Source organism: Mesoplodon bidens (genome assembly GCF_964165515.1).
Source record: "Mesoplodon bidens genome assembly, chromosome: 13".
In the NCBI taxonomy this organism is placed as follows: Eukaryota; Metazoa; Chordata; class Mammalia; order Artiodactyla; family Ziphiidae; genus Mesoplodon; species Mesoplodon bidens.
Window position 1 is genome coordinate 9,959,162 of NC_138169.1, and position 19,165 is coordinate 9,978,326.

The following is a 19,165-nucleotide window of genomic DNA, read 5'->3' on the forward strand; positions in this document are numbered from 1 at the left end:
TGGTACGGTTTCCTGTTGTTTTTTGGTGTCAGTGAGATGCTGTGTGTCAAGGCATGTCACTAAACGTGGGCTAAGGATAATGACAACAACCCACGACGGATTGAGCTTGGAAGGGTGGAGATTCCTGGGCTCTCGCCCTGGTTTCCCTGTCAGCTCAGCCCAAGGCTCTGCTCAGCTGACTCTGAGCCTCCCTGGCGTCCCTGCAGCCCCTTGAGCCCCAGAGGCCCTCGCTTTCACCTCTTCTTCTGAATCATCATTCTTCGAAGGCAGGCGGTGGCCACCGTCGGGGCTTTTGGGGATCTTGGTGGTGACGAGACCCCCTCCCTCTGGTGCACTCCCCTACCGGAGGCCGGTGACAGAGGTTATTTGTTGTTTCTTAACCACATCTTTTTCCACTCTCACCAGGCGTGGAGCAGACACGGGGCCCAGGGTGCAGCTGAGGGCTGTGCTGCAGGGGCGAGGGGCTTCCCCCACCGGGCTGGATCCGCAGAAGGGCCGGGAGGTGGGCCCGCCGCAAAAGGCCCTGGGGGCTGGCCAGCTCCGGGACCCCTGGCCTGTGAGACTCAGGTTCTCCTCTGCTTTCCCCTCGACAGCACTGAGCACGCCCTCCCGTGCAGCAGGAAAGCCCAGGGAGCAGTGCCAGGTTCGGGGCCGGGTGTGCCCCCTCCTGCCCGGGGCCTGGGCACGTGGTGGGGAGCCATGGCTTCCTGTCTTGGGGGCTGACCACAGCCCAGTATGCGAGGCCTGGCGTGTCCTGGCACTGAGGTAGCCAGAGCAGCACTACAAGAGGAAGGCGTAGCCTGCGTGAAGGTGGACGGGGACAGGGTGCACGGGCCTTGCCCCTCCTCGGCCACGCGGGGCAGGGAGGATTCCTGGTGGGATGCTGGGAGCAGGATGCGGTCGCCCAAGGCGTGGGCTGGTGGCAGCTGGTTTGCGGCCGGCGGGGGGCTGGGGTGGGGTTCTGGCTGGGCCCCGACCCTGCTCCGGACCCCCGGTCGGCCCAGGCCCAAGTGCCAGCTCAGCGCTCCCAGATGGAGACACCGCTCTGTCCTCAAGACCGTCTCAGGCAGGGCAGCGGGTAACTGACGGAAGGGGAGCTGATGGAGGCTGGCTGCTGAGCAGCTCCAGGCCCTGCAAAGTGGTTGATCCTAATTTGCCAAAGGTCTTGGCCAGGAGTGGTGCCCCGCGTGGAGGAAAGGTGTAGCGGGGAGAGGCCTAGGAGGTGTGGGCATGTGGCCCGGCTAGTGAGGGTGGTGGCACTGGCACCTCTGTTCCCGCCTCTGCAAGGCCCCATCCCAGGACACGCCTCCCCAGGCAAGGCCATGTGGCCTGGACCACTGTCACCCTGAGGAGGGAGGCGAGGTCAGCTAGCGAAGGTGCCGGGGGGTCCATAAGCTCCTTGGTTCGCCAGTTCATCCACGCCCGTGACGGGGTGCAGGGAGTGGAACTTCTAGGTGTGGTCCCTCTTAAGCCACGGACCCCCCAACCCGGCCGGCCTTAGAGCAGAAGTGCCTGCCCGTCTTCACAGCTGGGTCATCCACACTCAGCCACTCGGCGTGAACTAGGACACCCGCGTCTCAGGAGGGGTTTGAGCGGCTGTCAGGGGGTCCCAGACTGGTTGTGTGTGTGTGTTCGGGGCTGTCTCTCTCTATGGGGTTCTCTGTCTCTGGGAGTTTGTCTCTGAGGGGATGGTTGCTCCAGCATCTGAGAGGGGCTTTGTGTCCCAGTCTCTGTGATTGTGTGTGTGTGGGGGGGTGGTCGCCATCTCTCTCAGAAGGGGCTTTGTGTCTGTGTCACTGAGAGTCTGTCTTTCGGACATGTCGGGGCGGGGGGACTTTTACAGGCTTGAGGGGGAGCTCACTGCAGGTGGGGCTTCAGACGAGCCCCCAGCCCCTGTCTGTTTCAGCATCTCTGGCTGGCTACCCCTCCTACAGGGCCTCTCTGGGTCTGATAGTGGGGGGCGCAGGCCCCCACACTCAGGCTTGGTCGCTCAGGGTGGGATCTGGGGCTGCCACCCAGAGGAGGGAGGCGAAATGATGGGGACTTCGAACGGGGTGGTTATGCTTGGGGGCTGACTCACCATGTCAGTATCGGCTCTGGAGAAGCTCTGCTTCTGGCATTGGCTGGCTCTCACTTGCCAGAAAGGGGAAGCTGACTTGATCCATGTGGCTTTTGAGGAAGCTTCTCCCATCCCTTTCCTGCTCCCCACGGGGAGAGGGAGCTTGAGGCAACAGGGAGCAGACCAAGGGGGAGACCTGGGAGACTCCTGTGTACTCAGGGTGACAGGCAGGTTCACGTACAGAAGCCCTGGGGTTGCACTCCAACATCACCCCCATTTTACAGATGAGAAAACAAAAGCACAGAGAAGTGAAGCGATTTGCTCAGGCTCACGCGGAGAAAAAGCGGCTGAAGCAGGCACTCGAAGGGCCTGTGTGTGTGTTGCAGGGCTCTGGTTGGGGGCAGAGGAAGGAAGTGACCTGTGGCCTGTAGTTCCAACATTTGTTCAGCCCCTGGAACGGGCTCATTGCCTTCGGTTTGCCCCCTAGGGAGCCGGGGAACAAGGGGGTGAGATAACTCACCACACCCCCTGCATCTGACCCTGCTCCCGAGACATGAGGGCTGGGGCCCCAGGCACCTAGCAGCTACTCACCCATCCATCCGACGAACCCTCTCCAAGTACCTCCTCTGGGCTGGACCCGGTGCTGGGCCCCAGCTGGGAACAAGGCCTGGTGCCCTGTCCCCACCCCCCGAGGACCTCCCAGGCAGGCGGTGGGGGCAGCTGCACCTTCAGGAAATCATGGCCAGGGCTGATAAGCCCCGTGCCGAGGGAGAGGCACAGGAATCGCACTGACCACGACGTGGTGATCAGAGAAGGCTCCCTGGAGGAGGGGAGGTTCTCTCTGCTGAGACCCGCAGTTTGGGTCAGGCCTGGTGGTGGGAGAGAACATGAGCTGGGAGGAACGGGCTGGATGGGGGCGGGTGGTGTGGGCTCTGGGTCTGGGCAGACGAGGGTCCGAGCCCCAGCTCTTCTTGGCTTCTTTCTCCGTGGCCGGGGACAAGTGGTTTTGCCTCTCAGGGTCCCCGTTCCTCCATCTGTAACACGAGCCTGATGTGTTCCGTGAGGTGTCCAGAGCCTTCCTCTCAGCCAGTCCTCTCCCCTGGCTGGCTCGAGCCCCTGGAGGCCCAACCCCGTGTCCTCCGTCCTCACCCCGATCACCCTGCTTTGACGTATCCCTGCCACTCCTCCAGAGCCCTCATGGCAATGGGCGGTCTGCAGTGGGGGCCATATCCTGGGCCCTGCTTATCCCCAGCACTCATGATACTTGGCGAACAAGGGACCTGTGATGAATATTTGTATAGGAATGAAAGTGAGCATCTACAATCTACCAGGCATTGTGCTGGGTACCGGGGATGCCACAAGTCCCCACAGAGAGCATTTCACAGGTTGATAAGTGCAGTGAAGGAAGTAAAGGGGTTCTGTGATGGTGACTCTGTGTATTTAGACACCTGGTTAGGGAGGGCCTTCCTGAGGAGGTGACCCTTGAGCTGAGACCTGAATCCGAGAGGAGCCCGATTTGTGAAAATGTGGGCAAACTGCTTTTCAGACAGAGGGAACAGCAGGCACAAAGGCCCCAAGGTGGGAGTGTGCTTGCTACATCGCAGGAACAGTGGACGCCAGTGTGGCTGGATCGGAGTGAGTGAGAGAACAGTAGATGAGATTGAGGAGGTAACCAGAACAAGGTCATGCAGCGTCTCACGGGCCATGGCGCGGACCAGCAAGATGGGGCCCACAGGAGAGTTCTGAGCAGAGGAGGGGGACGGGAAGCAGCTGGATTCGGTATGTGTCAGGGAGTAGCAGTGGTGGGACCGATGGACAGCAACTCAGTTTTGATGCTGCCCGTCTCGCAGGGGGTTCAGGGTGTCACCCTTTCTGACGCCTCATGTTAGTGGGGGCTCCCTGTGAGCGCCCCCTTTGCCCCCAGGCCGGCTGGTTCCAGACCCCTTGCCCCAGCATCCACCATTCTGCCGCTGTGGGATGGACTGAGCCCTTCCTCCTCCAAGTCTCTTGTGCCTGGGGAAAGGGGGGCAGGGGAGGGAGGTGGGTGTGGCCCCCCACCCAGCCTTCCCCTCAGATGCCGTGGGTTCCAGACACACCCAGGGCCCACGTTAAACATGGATCCCGGGCTGACTTCCAGAGGACCCAGGCCTGCTGGTTGTGCATCCTGTGTTGTGACCAGTCCCTAAAGGAGGTTTCCTTAGCCTTGGCTCCTCATTTGTCAAGTGGGGATAAAAACACCAGCCTCATGGGCTGTTGGGGGGGGGGTCATGGGAGGCGCCCACCACTGTTCCTCAGACAGGTGCCCCAGAGCAGGGTGGTCTCAAAGTATCACCATAGTTATGTCAAGGATTGCCCTCCACTCTGGAACAATGACCTTCCTACCTCTTTGGTCCTGGCACCTCTGTTCCTCAATATGATGCTCTTTTCTTTGAAATTTGAACTTTCTGGAATGGTGCTGGCCTGTGAATTCAACAGTTCAAAGGGGTCCTGGATGGATAGCCCAGGCCCCAGTGCCTGGTACATAGTAGGTGCTCACTAAAGGGTGGTGTGAGGGGTTCTGTTAGTACCGTTTCTAGCCACAGCCAACTCCCCTGCCATCTTGTGGATTTGGCTGTACTTTCTGTTCTCTGGATGTTAGCTCCTGCCGTACCCTTAGCCTCCAGTGCCTTTTCCTCCACCTTCTCCACTTTGGAGAGTGCTCAGCAAACATTTAAAACCGCTAACTCTATGCCCTGCAGAGGACACACAAAGATGGGAAGGGAGCAGGGAGGCCGCCTTGTGCTCATGGTCTTGTTGTGGACAGATAGCTGTGAAAGCTGAAAGCTTCCTCAGGAGGGGCTGTTTGCTTCTGAGCAGATCAGGTATTCCTAAGACTGCATTCCTAAGGCCCTGTGCTCATCCCCACCTTGTGCCGTGTCCCCGGGGACCTTTCCGTACCCTGCACACACTGTATTGCCAAAGTCTCACGGAAGGTAGGGGCACTGTTACGTAACCACCTTACAGAAGTGGAGACTGAGGCTAGGAGAGGTGTGTCACTTGTCATGGAGGATGAGGCACAACTGGGACACAAGGCCAGGACTGTCTAAGTCCCAAAATCCAGGACGGCAACGTTGCTTGCGGTGGTTGTGCAGACCCCAGAGAGGCTTCTGGGCAGGACACAGGGTGGCCAAAGTCTGGGGAACACATGGGTTCAGGTTTCTCTGCTTCAGGTTTTCTCAGAGCCTTTAATGTACTACTGTGCACGTGATTCTCCATGCACAAAAGGCTGCCTTCTCTTGGGGAATCCCTCTTTGCACTGGCTGCCAGGAAGCTCAGAATCAAATTGGTGGCAAGTGAAACTCTGGTCTGTGTTCCAGCAGTTGTCTCCCTTCCCACTCTGAGTACCCCTATAACCCGACTAAAATTTTTGGAACAAGACACGGTACTTTCTTTCTTTTTTTTTTTAAGGTTGTTTTGATACAATCAATAACACATGATTAAGCCTTTCCCATAATGTCTTTTGTCCATATGTTCATTCATTCATCCATACAGGCAGTATCGATTCTGGGCTGTGGCCAGGGGTTGGGGGACTAAGTTATCCATGACTGGGATCTAGAATTTCTTCTGGGCCTTTAAGTTTTCAGGCCCCCATCAAAGACTGCACTCTCATCCTTCTCCTCCTGGAGTCTGCTTAGAAAACTGAGGCTGCTGTTAGTGCCACGCCCAAGATCCCAAAGGTAGTAAGTGGTGGAGCTAGGGCTCGTCTAACCTTGCCTCCAGGTCACGGGGATGCTACCTTGAGGGCATGAGGGCCACGGCGGAGGAGTGTGGCTTGGACCTAGACCTTCGGCCGTATACTATGTCCTACTTCCTGTCCCATTGCTGCTCTTTATAGGACAGGAATGAGGGTCCCAAAACCCTGGGAGAGGCAAGACTGCTAAGGGGCTGGTGTGGCCTGGGGGATTCCAGGTGGTGGTGGGAGGTCTCCCCTCAAGGCTTTCCCTTGAAGGATAAAGGCCCCTACAGTGGATGGAATAAGGCCATTGTGAGGGCTCGGCCTGCCCATACCACGGGACCCTCCGTGCCAGGCCCTTTACTGCTTGGGTGTGAATTGGATGTTGTCTTCCCCTCCAGCCTCCCACGGAGGCGCGGGTAAGGGCAGGGTCGGGCCCAACTAGCTGGCCTGCTTCTGCCCAAGTATTCAACGTGAGCATCAGCTGCCCACCTCCACAGCTCCACCTTAGAATAAGCCGACGGACTCCCACGGCCTCAAGGTCCCGTGGGGACTGCCTCACTGCGCGCCAGTCTCACTGCGCCTTTGCACTTCCCCGCCGCAGGGCCTTTGCCAGGGTCATTCTGGCACCTGGGAAGCTCACTGCCTTCCCACCCGCCTATCCTGGCCCTTACCGTCCCCTTCCTCTTGGGTGTCTGTCTCCCTTCTCTGGGAGCTCTCACAGCTCTGTGATCCTGTGTGTATTTTGTTCCTGCTGGGGCACCGGCACCTCTGCCGGGGTCTTGTGGGTATGAATGGCCATGAGTACACGGCGGAGCAGGGTACAGCCCAGCACCCTGGAAGACTCTGGATGGGCCATCCCCACCCCTGAGCACACAGGGAGTGGCAGCAGGTTTAGGGAAGGCAGGGCCTCCAGAGAAAGGCCAGGTCTGGTCCCAGTCATCCTCTCATCCCCTCCAGGCAGATTCGAGGCCCAAAGGCCGTCCACCCCCGGCCCCCTGCCACGGGAGAAAGGAGTCCTTGGACAGTGGGAGCTGAGGAGGACCGGATGAACCCGCGGGCTAGGCAGAGCTGACCAAAACGCCCTCCAAAAGCACGAGAACAAACCTAGGGCCAGAATTTTGCTCTATCTTATGTAGAAGCACATGGAACTTCCTGCCATGTCCACTGAACAGACTACTTGTCCTTTCAGGGTTCACCCTACCCTCTGGCACCTCCATGTCCTTGATCTCTTCAAACCCAGAAGCATCTGAGTAGTTCACTGTGTGTATGCATAGTCACAGTGATATACATTTGATTTTAGTATCAATTACATTCCATTACTTCCCTTTTATCTTACTTAGGATAGGTACGTAGGGAGGGAGGTTATATTGTCAACTTTGTTGCAGGTAGGAAGGGAGCACATTACAAACAGGGTCTGTAAGGTTGAGGGAAAGCAGGTGTGTGCTCAGGGGAAGCTGTAGTACTGTACGTGACACAGGAGCACTGTAATGCTGCCGTACTGCAGTCCTGTGACATGGGAGCACTGTAACACTGCAGTCAACCCAAGCAGGCTTTTCCCATCTTGGATGGCCTCAGACCCCAGCCTGGAAATTTAACAACAGCTGTTTATCAGGTATTTCTTTCACTTGCAATAGTTCACCCAATCACCATACCAACCCTGTGAAAAGAGAGGGACTATTAAGTATTTCCACCATACATACATATGACAAAACTAAGGCATGGAGGGCTGAGTCGCTCGTCCAAGGTTATACAAGAAGGGTAGTGTCAAGACTGAACCCTAGTGCCTAGAGGAATAAGAAAAATTAAAAAGCCTGGATAAAGTTAGCTCTAGAAACGCAAGCCCTACTGTGAGGACAGCGTCAGAGCTGGTCTACATCTTTGTCTTTGCGCTTCCTAGCAGCCAGAGCAAAGAAAGAAATGGATTACCACTTGAGGCACAGTAGCCATTGTGCTTTTTGGATGCTGGGAGCTAAGAATGAGAAGACCAGCTCCTCGGGAGGGATGTTGCAGGACGTGGCGGGTGACAGTCTACTGCCTGCACTACAAACACTGGGATGGTCTGGTCATTTTGATCACCCAAGCAGTGCGACTCTGAGGTGGGTTCAGAGAGCAGCTGCTGGCCTGGCCTGCTCTGCGTGGCAGGTGGAATAGAGGGTGTGTGAGAGGCGGGGAACCTGAAGCCCCCAGTGTTCCTGCGGCTGCGGTTCGGGCTCGGCTCTCTCCACCAGAGCTCTGTTCCATCACATTGTTCAGTCAGAAAGGCACCCACTGGTCCATCCACACAGTGACCAGCGCTCACAAGTCCTGCTCTGGACTGTCCAGCTAGGGCTGTGGCCATAGGTGGGGATGTCTGTCCCTGTGCTCTCAATTGCCCCTCCAATCTGGGCAGAGCCCCTGGCATCTCCACCAGGCAGCATGGTAGTTAGATGCACTGGCTCTGGTCCTTGGCAGGCTGGGGATCAGGCCCTGGCTCAGCCTCTGGAGTTGTGTGAGCCTGGGCTACCGTGAAGACATCAAAGAACCCCTATCACGCTCAGCCAGCAGGCAGAGGGGAGCCAGGACGCGTTTCACCACTGTCTGTGCGGCCAGGGTTGGCTGTGGGGGGAAGAGGGGAATGCTCTCCTCGCTGCCTGTCAGGTCAGCGCTTCCTCAGCTGCTGGGGGTGAAGCTGGCATGGAGGGCCCCACTTTCAGAGTGAAACCAGGCTCTGCCAGTAATCTTGGCACTCACACTGGGGGCAGGGCCCAGGGCCCGGAGCGGAACTGGAAGGGAAATGAGGCCTGTTACCCTCTCGGCCTGGCCTGCTTCCTCCCAGTGACGCTGAGGGCCCAGAGACAGTGGGGAGGCTGGGGGTCCAGGCAGGGCCGACTGCAAAAGCGAGAGAAGGCAGGAGCTCTCTGCACCTAACCCGTTTTGCAGACGGGAAAGAGAGACAAGAGGGGCTGGCTGACAGTGAAAGCTGCTGGGAGAGCAGACGCCCTGCTTCCCATGCGCTCCAGCACGTCCAGTGCTTGTGTAGGTGCCAGGCGAGGCTCCCAGGCTGAGGAACTCGGTCGTGGGGGACATACAAGAACCTGAAGGGTGAAGATGCCCTGGCTGGTGCTGGTCACTTAGGGCTGGGATTTACTAGTTGTGCGACCTCTCTGAGCTTGTTCCCAGAGCTGTTCTCCCAGAATGCTGTGTCCAACAACCAGGGCAGGACTGGCAGCTCCAAGACCTTCTGCGGGTGGGCCTGGACCAGGAAGAGCCCCAGTTTGACCAACCCTCTCCTGCCAGGCTGCCCAGTCCTGGGGTCACCATCCTTCTATCAGACCCTGGCACCTGTGTGTCTGAAGCGTGCTTAATTAAGCATATGGCTTTGAGGATTGACTCTTGCACCACCTTTTGAAAAGTCAGCCCCTCATGGAGGTCAGATCCGCCAAAGCCACTCTGCCTGGAACTCACCTTTGCTCATGCCTCGTTTCCTCCTCCCCGGCCGGCACTGCCTTGGTGGGAGCTGTGGTAGTTCCAGGTGCGCCTTGCTGTCTGTCTCCTGGCTCTTAGGAAAAGCTGCTGGAGGGAGGAGGGCCCACTTGGGTCTCCTCTGTCCGTTCCCCACATCTTGCTCCTTCCCCCACGCTCTTATCTTCTTTTGGCCTCTGCTGGAAGCAGCCATCGATCATCTCATGACCCCAGAGAAACAATCTTACCAGTCTTATCATAGGAGGAAGTGGAGGAGATGGGGGCAGTGAAGGGGTGATCTCCTTTCTGAGAAAAGGATGAGAGCTCCTGGGCCCTGGGAACAAGCATCTGCAGGGTCAGCCAGGTTCAGTCAGGACCCTTTTGCTGGCAAAAGGGTAGGGGGTCATCTCCCACCCACTCTGAACCCCACGTGTGTTGAATGTCATGGGAGACTGCTGGGCCCCAGGTTTTGTGTGGGCTTCTGGCTGGCTGTAATTGAGGCCAGCCATGCCAGGCTTTGCCCCTTTGGGCACGTTGGCAAAAGAGCCACAAGAGCCCATAGCTAAGCTACTCTGCCAACCCCCTCCTCGTCCTAAGACTCGAAGGCAGGACAGATTAGCTCGGTTTGGGAATTTGAGGTTCTAGGTAGGCTGTATGCTTTGGATAAGGGTTCACAACCTGATTGCCACTTCCTCAGGCAAATGACTTTACTTCCAAGATTTGAGTTTCTCCTTTTTAAGATGTGGTGATAGTATCTGCTTCCTAAGGCTGCTGTTAGGCTGGGAGAGACCCGTACTGGTGGGGAGCCAATAGAGGGGAGGGGAGGGGACGAGTGGAACTAAAGGTATGATAAAGTCCTGGGCCCCCAGGCAGAGTCAGCCAGCACCATAGAGGGAACTTGGGTTGGATACCCTCACGTCCCCTCTCTGGGTTTACTGCAATGAGGCAGCCAGCAGCCACTGTGACTGGCCAGGGTAGGGGGTTGGGGGGTTTTGCTCAGCCAACAGACACATGTCAGAGCTGGAATGTCCACAGGTCCAGGTGAAGCAGAGATTGGCCCTTAGGCCACATCGGGTGCTGGGAAGGGAGGGAGGGAGGGAGGGAGGGAGGGAGGGAGGGAGGGAGGGAGGGAGGGAGAGAGAGAGAGAGTGTGTGTGTGTGTGTGTGTGTGTGTTTTGGGGTGGGGGGTGATGGGGTGGGGGGTGATGGTGCTGTGGCTACAGGCAGAGGGCCCTCTGCAGGCTCCTGCAAGGCAGAATGCTAGAACGCACTCCAGGCTTGGGGTGCCTGCTCAGCAGCACCACGAGCATGCACTCAGCAAGCTAGCCCCTGGGGTGACTGCGGAAAAGGGCAGAGGCCTGGGTGGGTGAAGGGCCATCAGGGACAGGCCTTGAATGTCTGCCTTGGTCTCCTAGAGTTCAAAGCCCAAGCTACAAGCAGCCTGCTCCAGCATCCAGGAGATTCGGCGATGCACACGTCTCGAGATGCCTGACAACCTCTACACCTTTGTGCTGAAGGTGAGTGACAGCTTTCCACACCTGGGAGGAATAGACACAGACCTCAGGGATCCCACCCAGCTCTCCCCTCCCTCCCTGCCAGGTGAAGGATCGGACAGACATCATCTTTGAGGTGGGAGATGAGCAGCAGCTGAACTCATGGATGGCTGAGCTCCGGGAGTGCGCAGGCCAAGGGTGAGACCCTAGGGCCCCACTCCTGGCACAGCTTTTACTGCTCCTCCTGACCTACCCAGATTCTTAACCCCAACCCTTCTCCAGCAGACTCAGCACAGACTCAGAGATGCATATTCCCTCAGCCTTAGAGCCCGGCACATCTAACTCTCCAAGGGGAAGCACAGATTCCTTGAACCAAGGTGAGGGGTCAGGGCCTTTGTCCTCTGCTATGTCGGAACTCAGCCCAGGACATGAGGCATACACAAAGGATCGCCATCACCCATCTCCTCCTCTATCAGGTGCTTCTCCTGGGGGGTTGCTGGACCCAGCCTGCCAGAAGACAGATCACTTCCTGTCCTGCTACCCCTGGTTCCATGGCCCCATCTCCCGAGTGAAGGCAGCTCAGCTGGTTCAGCTGCAGGGTCCTGACGCTCACGGAGTGTTCCTGGTACGGCAGAGTGAGACTCGGCGTGGGGAGTACGTGCTCACGTTCAACTTCCAGGGCATAGCTAAGGTATGGGGTGAGGCAGGTGGGCTGCCCCCTGGCCAGGCTCAAGGCCCTTAGGGGCCAATGCCCGAGCCTACCGTCCTCCTCTCCTGCAGCACCTGCGCCTCTCACTGACTGAGCGGGGCCAGTGTCGCGTGCAACACCTCCACTTCCCCTCGGTTGTGGACATGCTCGACCACTTCAAGCGCTCACCCATCCCACTCGAGTGCGGGGCTGCCTGTGACGTCCGGCTGTCCGGCTATGTGGTAGTCGTCTCCCAGCCGCCAGGTGTGACCCTAATGCCCCTTGATAAAGGGGGTGGTGGCACTGGGAACCGAGACCTCGTGTTGTGTCCTTCCAACACTTGCCTCCACCCCGTTAAGACTGACAGTGTGGTCTCTCTCTTGGTCACTTGTCCCCCAGGTTCCTCCAACACTGTCCTGTTCCCTTTCTCCCTCTCTCGCTGGGATTCAGAGCTGGGCCTTCCCCACCTTAGCGCTTCTGGCTGTCCACGGGGGCTCGGCCCAGAGGGTCTCCCAGGCCGGTCCTCTCCCCCAGAGCAGATCTTCCACCTGGTGCCTTCGCCTGAGGAACTGGCCAACAGCCTGCGGCACCTGGAGCCCGAGCCCACCAGTCGAGCCCGGGACTCGGACTATGAAATGGACTCCTCCTCCCGGAGCCACCTGCGGGCCATAGACAATCAGTACACGCCTCTCTGACAGGCCTCCCAGAGGCCCCCGAGAAGCACAAGCAAGCAGAGATGTGAACTTCTGAATGTATAACCTTCTTTCCTTCCTTCCAGAGAGAGATTTAAGGGACACTGTTAATTAACTCTTCATTCCAGTTTGGATGTGACCCTTCAATTAGGCCTGTTAAAGGGCCTCCTAGAAGTTCCATTCTCACCTGGCTTTCTCCTTATTGTTTACAGATGTAGTTCTTGTTCGTGGATGTCGCCAGCTCCTGCCCTGGGTCCCTAGGACCAGGCCCCATCACTCTTAGAGGGGGCGGTGGGGTGAGGGCTGGAGTTGGCAGTGGAAACTTTTTTTCACTGACACTGTCCCAGCTGGCAGACTTTCTACTTGGGGAGGGGGGAGGGGGCCCATCAGGAAGCCCAAAACACTAACAAGCCCTGGATTCTCCTGTGGTTTTTCCCGTTATAGCTTCAGTCCACGTGGCGGGTCTGCTGTACCCAAGCCACAGGTGGCCACACCTATCCTGCTTCGACTCTCAACTTTAGGACAAAGTTCTGGCAGATGGACAAACTAAAGGTCAAAAATGATTTTAAACATTTTTACCTCAGGTTAATTTTTTCAAAGGATTCAGGTTTCAAAATTAAACCACTGCTTATTTCACTGCACTGTTTGAACTAATACCCATGCGATTTTTGTAGTCAGAGACAGCTATGCAAATCCTACTTGACCAGTTCCTGGTTCGAGCCAGCATGCCTGGCTTCCTTGTCTATTGCATCCTCAGGACAGTCACCTGTTGCTGAGGAGCCACTGTCCTTCCTAAATGTAGAGAAGTGAAGTGTGTCACCCTTTCAGGGAAATTCAGGCAATTACTGAAATAGGAGGGTGGCAAGGAACAATTCCACCCTGGTGCCTTATGAATAAAAAACTGGATTCTGGTTTACAGCAGCTTTATGGTGAGTTAAACTGAGGGGTAAAGGAGGGGCAGGCAAAAAGGAATAAAGGGCTGCTGGGCCCTTTCTAGTAAATCCTTCACCAACAGGGCTGGCTCAGAGCCTCCAAGTGTCTAAAGGCTTATTAAATTATCCCACAAGGTTTTAGGCTCATTCTTGAGCCAAAATGGAAGCCAGGAATCTGGTGCCACAGCTAATGAGAAACTCCTTTAATAGCCCACAATCAGTGTTCTGTTCCAGCAGTAACCACTGCTTCATCTGATGAAGCATGTGTGTGCATGTATACACAGGCACACATAACCTCTACCATGCAGGGAGGTCCTGCAGTCAAATCTCCATCTATACTTGCCTTTCACAAGTGATACAATTCATAGGGGGCTGGCTCCTCCCAGAACTTTCACGCAGAGGCTCAGAAACAAGGGAGGCAGTGACCGAGTGGAGTCAGCTGCTTCTGGGTGCGAGCAGAGCTGTTCAGTATAGCCGCTGGGCTCATCGAAGTGGCTTCTAGGAAACTGGGAGTTCAGCACAGCTTAACATTATAGATACATCAGTCAAAAGCTAAATTTAAACCTTGGCCTAAACTAACTACTTGCCTGCCTTATCTGGGGTGAGGCATGTGTCTGTTCCCTCCAGCCATTCTCTACTCCAAGAGGTCAGAGGTCAGACTTTGGGAGGGGCAGGGAGGTCAGGAGCCACCTCTCTTCCACTTTTAAAACCAACACTCCTGGGACTTCCCTGGTGGTCCAGTGGTAGGGCTCTGTGCTTCCCCTGTAGGGGGCGTGGGTTCCACCCCTGGTCGGGGAACTGAGATCCTGCAAGCTGTGTGGCGTGCCCCTCCCCCCACCTTATATACACAGATAAAACCAACAGTCCTGGGTGTTTTCACAGACGGTAAAGCATAACCAACCCTGATCTAGAGTTGTAGTCTATTTCTAAGGGCCACATTTTCTACACATCAAGCAGGTCTGATTAATGAATGCTAAGCAAAGTGTAGACCAGGAGTAAGCACTGTTTTGGATTTCTCTTTTACAAGAGAAAGCTCATCATAGAAAGTCAATGCTGACAAGTCACTGGTACAGATTTTCCTCTGTCTGCACAGGAAAGGGGCCAAGCAGACAATGAACCAAACAATTAAGTTCCCTCCCTCCAACCAGAAGGGTAAACAAACATCTGGGATATGACATCCACAAGCCAGGGGTACTCACTTCTTAACAGCCTCTCAACGTACAATTCTCAGGTAGTGCCAAGAGGCAAGCCAGGCACAGCAAGCCAGCAGCTCTGACCGACTGGCTACAAAGTACAAGCTCAGAATCTGTGAAAGAGTCACCCACTTACAGACTGCTTCAGTGTAAAATGTTCAAGAAAAACATTTCTTTACTAAATGTGTCTGAATTACCAGGACAGCTCAAATACATTCCGACAAAAAGGCCCCTCATGGCCTGGGAAGAAGCGACACTAAGTCAATGCCTTTTCTTTCTGCTGGAGCAGGCTGAGCTGGAGAACGGGAGCAGTGGGTTCCTGGGCTCGAGGCTGCTGTCAGAGGCAGTGAGGGAGCAACCCTGACGGCTGCAGCCAGCCCACCGCAGTCATAGCACGTTCCACCACCCTCTTTCCAGCCTCAATGTGACCACCGCTGGCGGCAAGAGGCCAAGCCAGCAGCCTCTACTGAGAGCCAGACTCTTGAGTGCCAGTTGGACAGTAAGCACCACAAGCCCTCCAGTTATCTCTAATTACAGACAACAAGGATAGCTTAACTGCTCCCAGCATCATCAATTCCTTCGCCTGACTTCAATGAACTTTTACAAACTAACAGTCACCAGCACCAAAGAATTAAGTCAACTAACCTGCCTTGAATTTTAGACCAGCAATCCATATGGCTTTATCTGGTATAAATCTTCTGCCTTTGATCATTTCTGGACCGTGTAGGAGAAAGGAATAGCAATCATTAAAATCTTAAACCAGAGAACACTATTTTTACATTAACAGTTTCTTAACTTAACATCAAGGCCTTGAACCCTTCCCTAAGGGTTGCCTTAGATTCCTTTATGCTATTATTCAGGGCTAAGTCTGTTATCACAAATGTCATGTGAGCGCTAACATCTCCCACAGGCTAGAGGAACTTGATAGTTTATTATCCACTGACTCTTAACAAGGACACATCTGACATCCAGTGTTTAGCGGAATAAGCAGCACATTGTAATGACAACACAGAAAATGGATTCATCTTGTATCATTATAGGCAGAAGGTATTTGGCAAACTTTTATGCATTGTTTATGTACTGTATAAGTAACTTATTCGTGAAGAATGCAAATTTTGCTAAAATGTACAAATTGCTACATGTGAATTAAAACAAAGTTTTCAGAATCTTGATTTTGGTACCACAGTATTTAAAGGCTCTATCTATCTATTATGACTGTAGTCTCTGCAAAATACTTGCTTTTCCTGTTTGTCCTCCTCCCACAAACTGAAGACATTTAACAGATGCTTAGGGGTCTACAGGAGTACGCTATTTTGTACATCGCTGCATCTTTTCAGCCCTCTGGATTTCTTTATTACAGGTGTGTGTGTGTGTTTGTGTGTGTCTCCTGCCCCCTACTGGTAAAACAGACAGATGCCTGAATCAGGACAACTTCTAACTCATTTGGGTTCAGGAGATATTAAAAAGGAAGCTTACAGAATCAGCGTCAGGGTGAGGATGTGGACTTTCGGCACTGCCCAACTCTGGCCAGCCTTCCTCCTTCTGAAGCAGACCTCTAGCCACCAAAGAGAACATCTCTCAGTCTTGTCTTTTTCTAGAGATACCTTGAACCAGAACTAAAGGTGAAGAAGAAAAATCATTTGACAGCTAACCTTCGAGGGTATTAAGACAGCAGAGTCAGCCCTCCTGCCCTGATATTCAGTATCCTATAATGGAAATAGCTCATACAAACACACATTAACTTGATATCAGTTTTTAAAACTTTTTTTATTTTTTGATTTTTTTAAAGTTTTTATTTTATATTATCTACAAAGTAAAAGTTTTTCCCTTAACTTAAAACTTGAACCACTGTAGACAGTGATTACTTCATCAAACTTGATTTATAAATAATAATCCGTCAGTTTGACGGTAAGAATTTACTGAACCTTTGTCAAGTTTAGTAAAAGGGCGTTCCAAGTCTTGATTTTTTTTTTTTTTAAAGCAGTAATAGCAGCAAGAATCACTCTTGTTACTTCTTTTGCTAGCTGATGTGTTCATGACTTTCAAGGGTCATTAAAAAATAAATAACTTCCAGTTTCAGCAAGCAGAGCTGGGGTACTTGCGGGACTTGGAAACAGCGTATGGAATTATGGAACAGCCCACAAGTTCCTAAATGCCTCTACTCGGTCCAAATATCTTCCACTGCAAGTGAACTGTTAGCATTCCTATTGGATGTTACAAGAAATCAACATATATATTTTTTAAAACAAAATAAATGAAATTCTAGTTTTCTGTGCTTCCAGTTGGTAGAAGCAGTAGAAGGGAGGAGGGAATTTGGCCTTTCGGTTCCTCCAGGGCAGCCTTACAACTGCTGTTGGTGGTGGGCTTGTACTGTAAAAAAGAAAAGTGAATATTTAAACAGAAAACTGGCAACACCGCACATTAGCCTAGTGTCTCTGCAGCACATGTCTGTAAGCTATCCTTGTGCTACCTCAACAAGACTCAAAATTTAATTCACTCTTTACCCTTCCCACCCCCCCGCATCTGTACCAAAAGGGGGAGAAGGTAGGTGGGTGGGTAGAAACAAACCAGTCAGACATAAAACCATTTCAGATAAAACTCCCAGAAGAGTTGTTGCTCATGGGGTACAAAAAATGCCTTAACATATCCCCTCCCCAAATAATAGCCAAGCACCAGTATTGCTTTCAGAATAACAGGTTAGACTGTGAAATATCGCCATGGCCACCATCAAGTATTAGAGCACAATCACGGGGCATTCTCTACCTGTCAGGGCATAGACTGGAGCTAATACTATACTCAAAACCAATCCATACACAGCACTTTCTCATCAGTAGTAGTCTCCAGAGCTACAATCAAACTCTGCCATGGTAGTAACCCCCCACGTCAGACTGTTGGGACTCAGGAAGGAAAACACTGCCCTGTCCAACCTATCGTAACAAGGAAGGCCAACTGAGTCCTAAGCATGCATCAGCTACACAGAATGCTGCTGCTGCTGCTTCTCATCAAGCCAAATCCTGTATACCATCAGAACACACACAGACTAGGCTCCCGGAAGCCTCAGGCCCTGACACTGAACTGATCATCACAGTCCCTACTGTGTACACTCTGACGGGTCTTGCTAGTTCTCAGATGCGGGGCTTGAAGCGCTGGCCCTGCCTGCCATTCGACCTGTGCGAGCAGAATGCTTTGGGGTGCCCGGCGGCCCCTGCACACACACGCCTCACCTGAAGGGTGCGTCATATAGGGGAAATGCGCTGTTGTCGAGACTGGAATGGGCTGTAGTGCACTTTGAGCGAGGGCGGCCTGGGGACCGCCGGGTGGCTGTGTCGTCATTAGCATCATTGGCGCATGGGCAGTTGGATGAGAAGGAACCATTCCTGACTGTACATGAGCCTGAAACAGAGAGCTCTTTTACGCATACAGGCAACATCTCCAGCTTAAACAACATGTCAACTGTGTCCCTTTCACTGGGTTGGGGCTCTCAGGAAAGGGCAACAGTGGGCCCTCAGGGCCCTTTCTTTCCTCTGGGGACATTCCCTAGTGGATCCATCAGTTGACCTATAGACATGCTTCACCCTTTGGCAGATCCTGCAAGGCTGAGGGAGCAGGCACCCAGCGAGCCTGGGTAAAAGTCAGGGCTGCAGTGTCCTAGCCTTCAACATTTCTGAGGACTGGATTCTATGTATGGGGCAAGGTCTTCACAAAGATCCCTGATCCAAGCGCAGCTTTCTCAAATTAATAGGAGGCTACCTGCAATGATGCTTTAGACTCTGGCTTCCATGTGGGGCCTGAATAGTTTTACAGATAACATCTCTTTCAAGTAAGAAAGCATTATAAGCAGGGACTGTTAATTTTGTTCTAGATTTTCTTTGCCTTTTCCCCCTCTGCTTCTTGCCTGCTCACCAGCACACCTCAGTGAACAATGAGTCAAGGCAGTGAGAAAAGCCTCTCAGGCTCCTTTGCTCTGCTGAAAGATACGCCGATAGAGCAGCAGCAGCAGGAGTTGCAGTGAATGGCTCCAGTGAGGTGGGAAGGGGTAATCTAAAATTATCTGGTCCAGCCCAGTGTCTCTCTGTACCAGGTGATAATGAGTTCAACCTGGTCTCACTGTCAAGTTGGAAAGGTTTTAGTCAGCCCAAATAGCTGGATCACAGCTCTGCAGGGATTTGGCAGAGCCAGGAAGAGCCCTTGTTTCCTGCCTCCCATGCTGTGCACTGTTCTAGACCAGAATAAGCCCTGAATGAAATGCTGTTTTGACTCTTACATATTCAAAGGGACCCAGGGCATATCTGGGCTTCCCTGCAAATATTAACCTTTTTGCTCTTTCAGCACAAAAGCACAAAAGTGAGGTTTTAGGAACCCCAACTTACATGTAAATTCACATACCTACATAGCCACCAGACTCTGCTAGACATCTACAGGCCCCCTGGTCTCATGAAGCTCCTGGTTCAGCCAAACCATGCTGCCCCACACCTGACCAAACCGGCTCCCCTCCCCACCATCAAAAGCAAATCATCCACTGCAGTGCACCACACTACAGAACCTACACGTTTGCTGGGGAGAATGCCCGAACTTCCCAGAGCTGTGGAACACTAGTTACAAGGTCGCCTCTGAGAGTTAGCTCCAACTGAGCACCATCTCCAGCCCCACCACGCCAGAGCCTCAGTGGTGCACTGCTTGACATGAAAGAGAGTTCAGTGAGGCAGGCTAACTGAGACCCAGAAGAGTTCTGTTATGAAAGCAGCAAAAAGAGACAACAAATACAGCCGATTCACCCTCCAGGGAGGGCCTAAAAGGACAGTGTTGGAGCCCAACTTCAGTGCAGCTCCTTCTCCTCATTAAGACAATCCAAACTGGCCCTGGATTGCATTGGACTTTTGTCAGCAGCTGATGCAGAAAGCAACCACACCTTTCAACCTTTAGAAGCTTATGCTGGAGGTGAGCTCCAGAGG

General features: G+C 53.7%; 2 protein-coding genes across 17 annotated transcripts in view; one reads left to right on the forward strand and one right to left on the reverse strand.

Annotated features, from left to right (window-relative positions):
• SH2B3 (SH2B adaptor protein 3) overlaps window positions 1–15,385 on the forward strand; it is a 39,978-nt gene extending 24,593 nt beyond the window's left edge. The window contains exons 3-9 of one of the 8 annotated variants that reach the window (XM_081252651.1): window positions 10,631–10,732; window positions 10,815–10,906; window positions 10,991–11,085; window positions 11,185–11,399; window positions 11,489–11,660; window positions 12,533–12,640; window positions 14,252–14,360. In XM_081252651.1, the coding sequence (XP_081108777.1) occupies window positions 10,631–10,732; window positions 10,815–10,906; window positions 10,991–11,085; window positions 11,185–11,399; window positions 11,489–11,660; window positions 12,533–12,609 (753 nt within the window). In that variant the 3' untranslated portion in view covers window positions 12,610–12,640; window positions 14,252–14,360. Of the gene's footprint in view, window positions 1–10,630; window positions 10,733–10,814; window positions 10,907–10,990; window positions 11,400–11,488; window positions 13,005–14,251 lie in introns of those variants that run through there. The other 7 variants (XM_081252647.1, XM_081252648.1, XM_081252650.1 and 4 more) reach the window with 7 other exon arrangements.
• ATXN2 (ataxin 2) overlaps window positions 7,344–19,165 on the reverse strand; it is a 137,176-nt gene continuing 125,354 nt past the window's right edge. For 5 of the 9 annotated variants that reach the window (XM_081252636.1, XM_081252632.1, XM_081252635.1 and 2 more), the window contains 2 exons: window positions 17,438–17,606; window positions 15,848–16,583 (listed from right to left, as the gene is read on the reverse strand). In XM_081252636.1, coding sequence (XP_081108762.1) covers window positions 16,555–16,583; window positions 17,438–17,606 — 198 coding nt within the window. In that variant the 3' untranslated portion in view covers window positions 15,848–16,554. The other 4 variants (XM_081252634.1, XM_081252633.1, XM_081252637.1 and 1 more) reach the window with 4 other exon arrangements.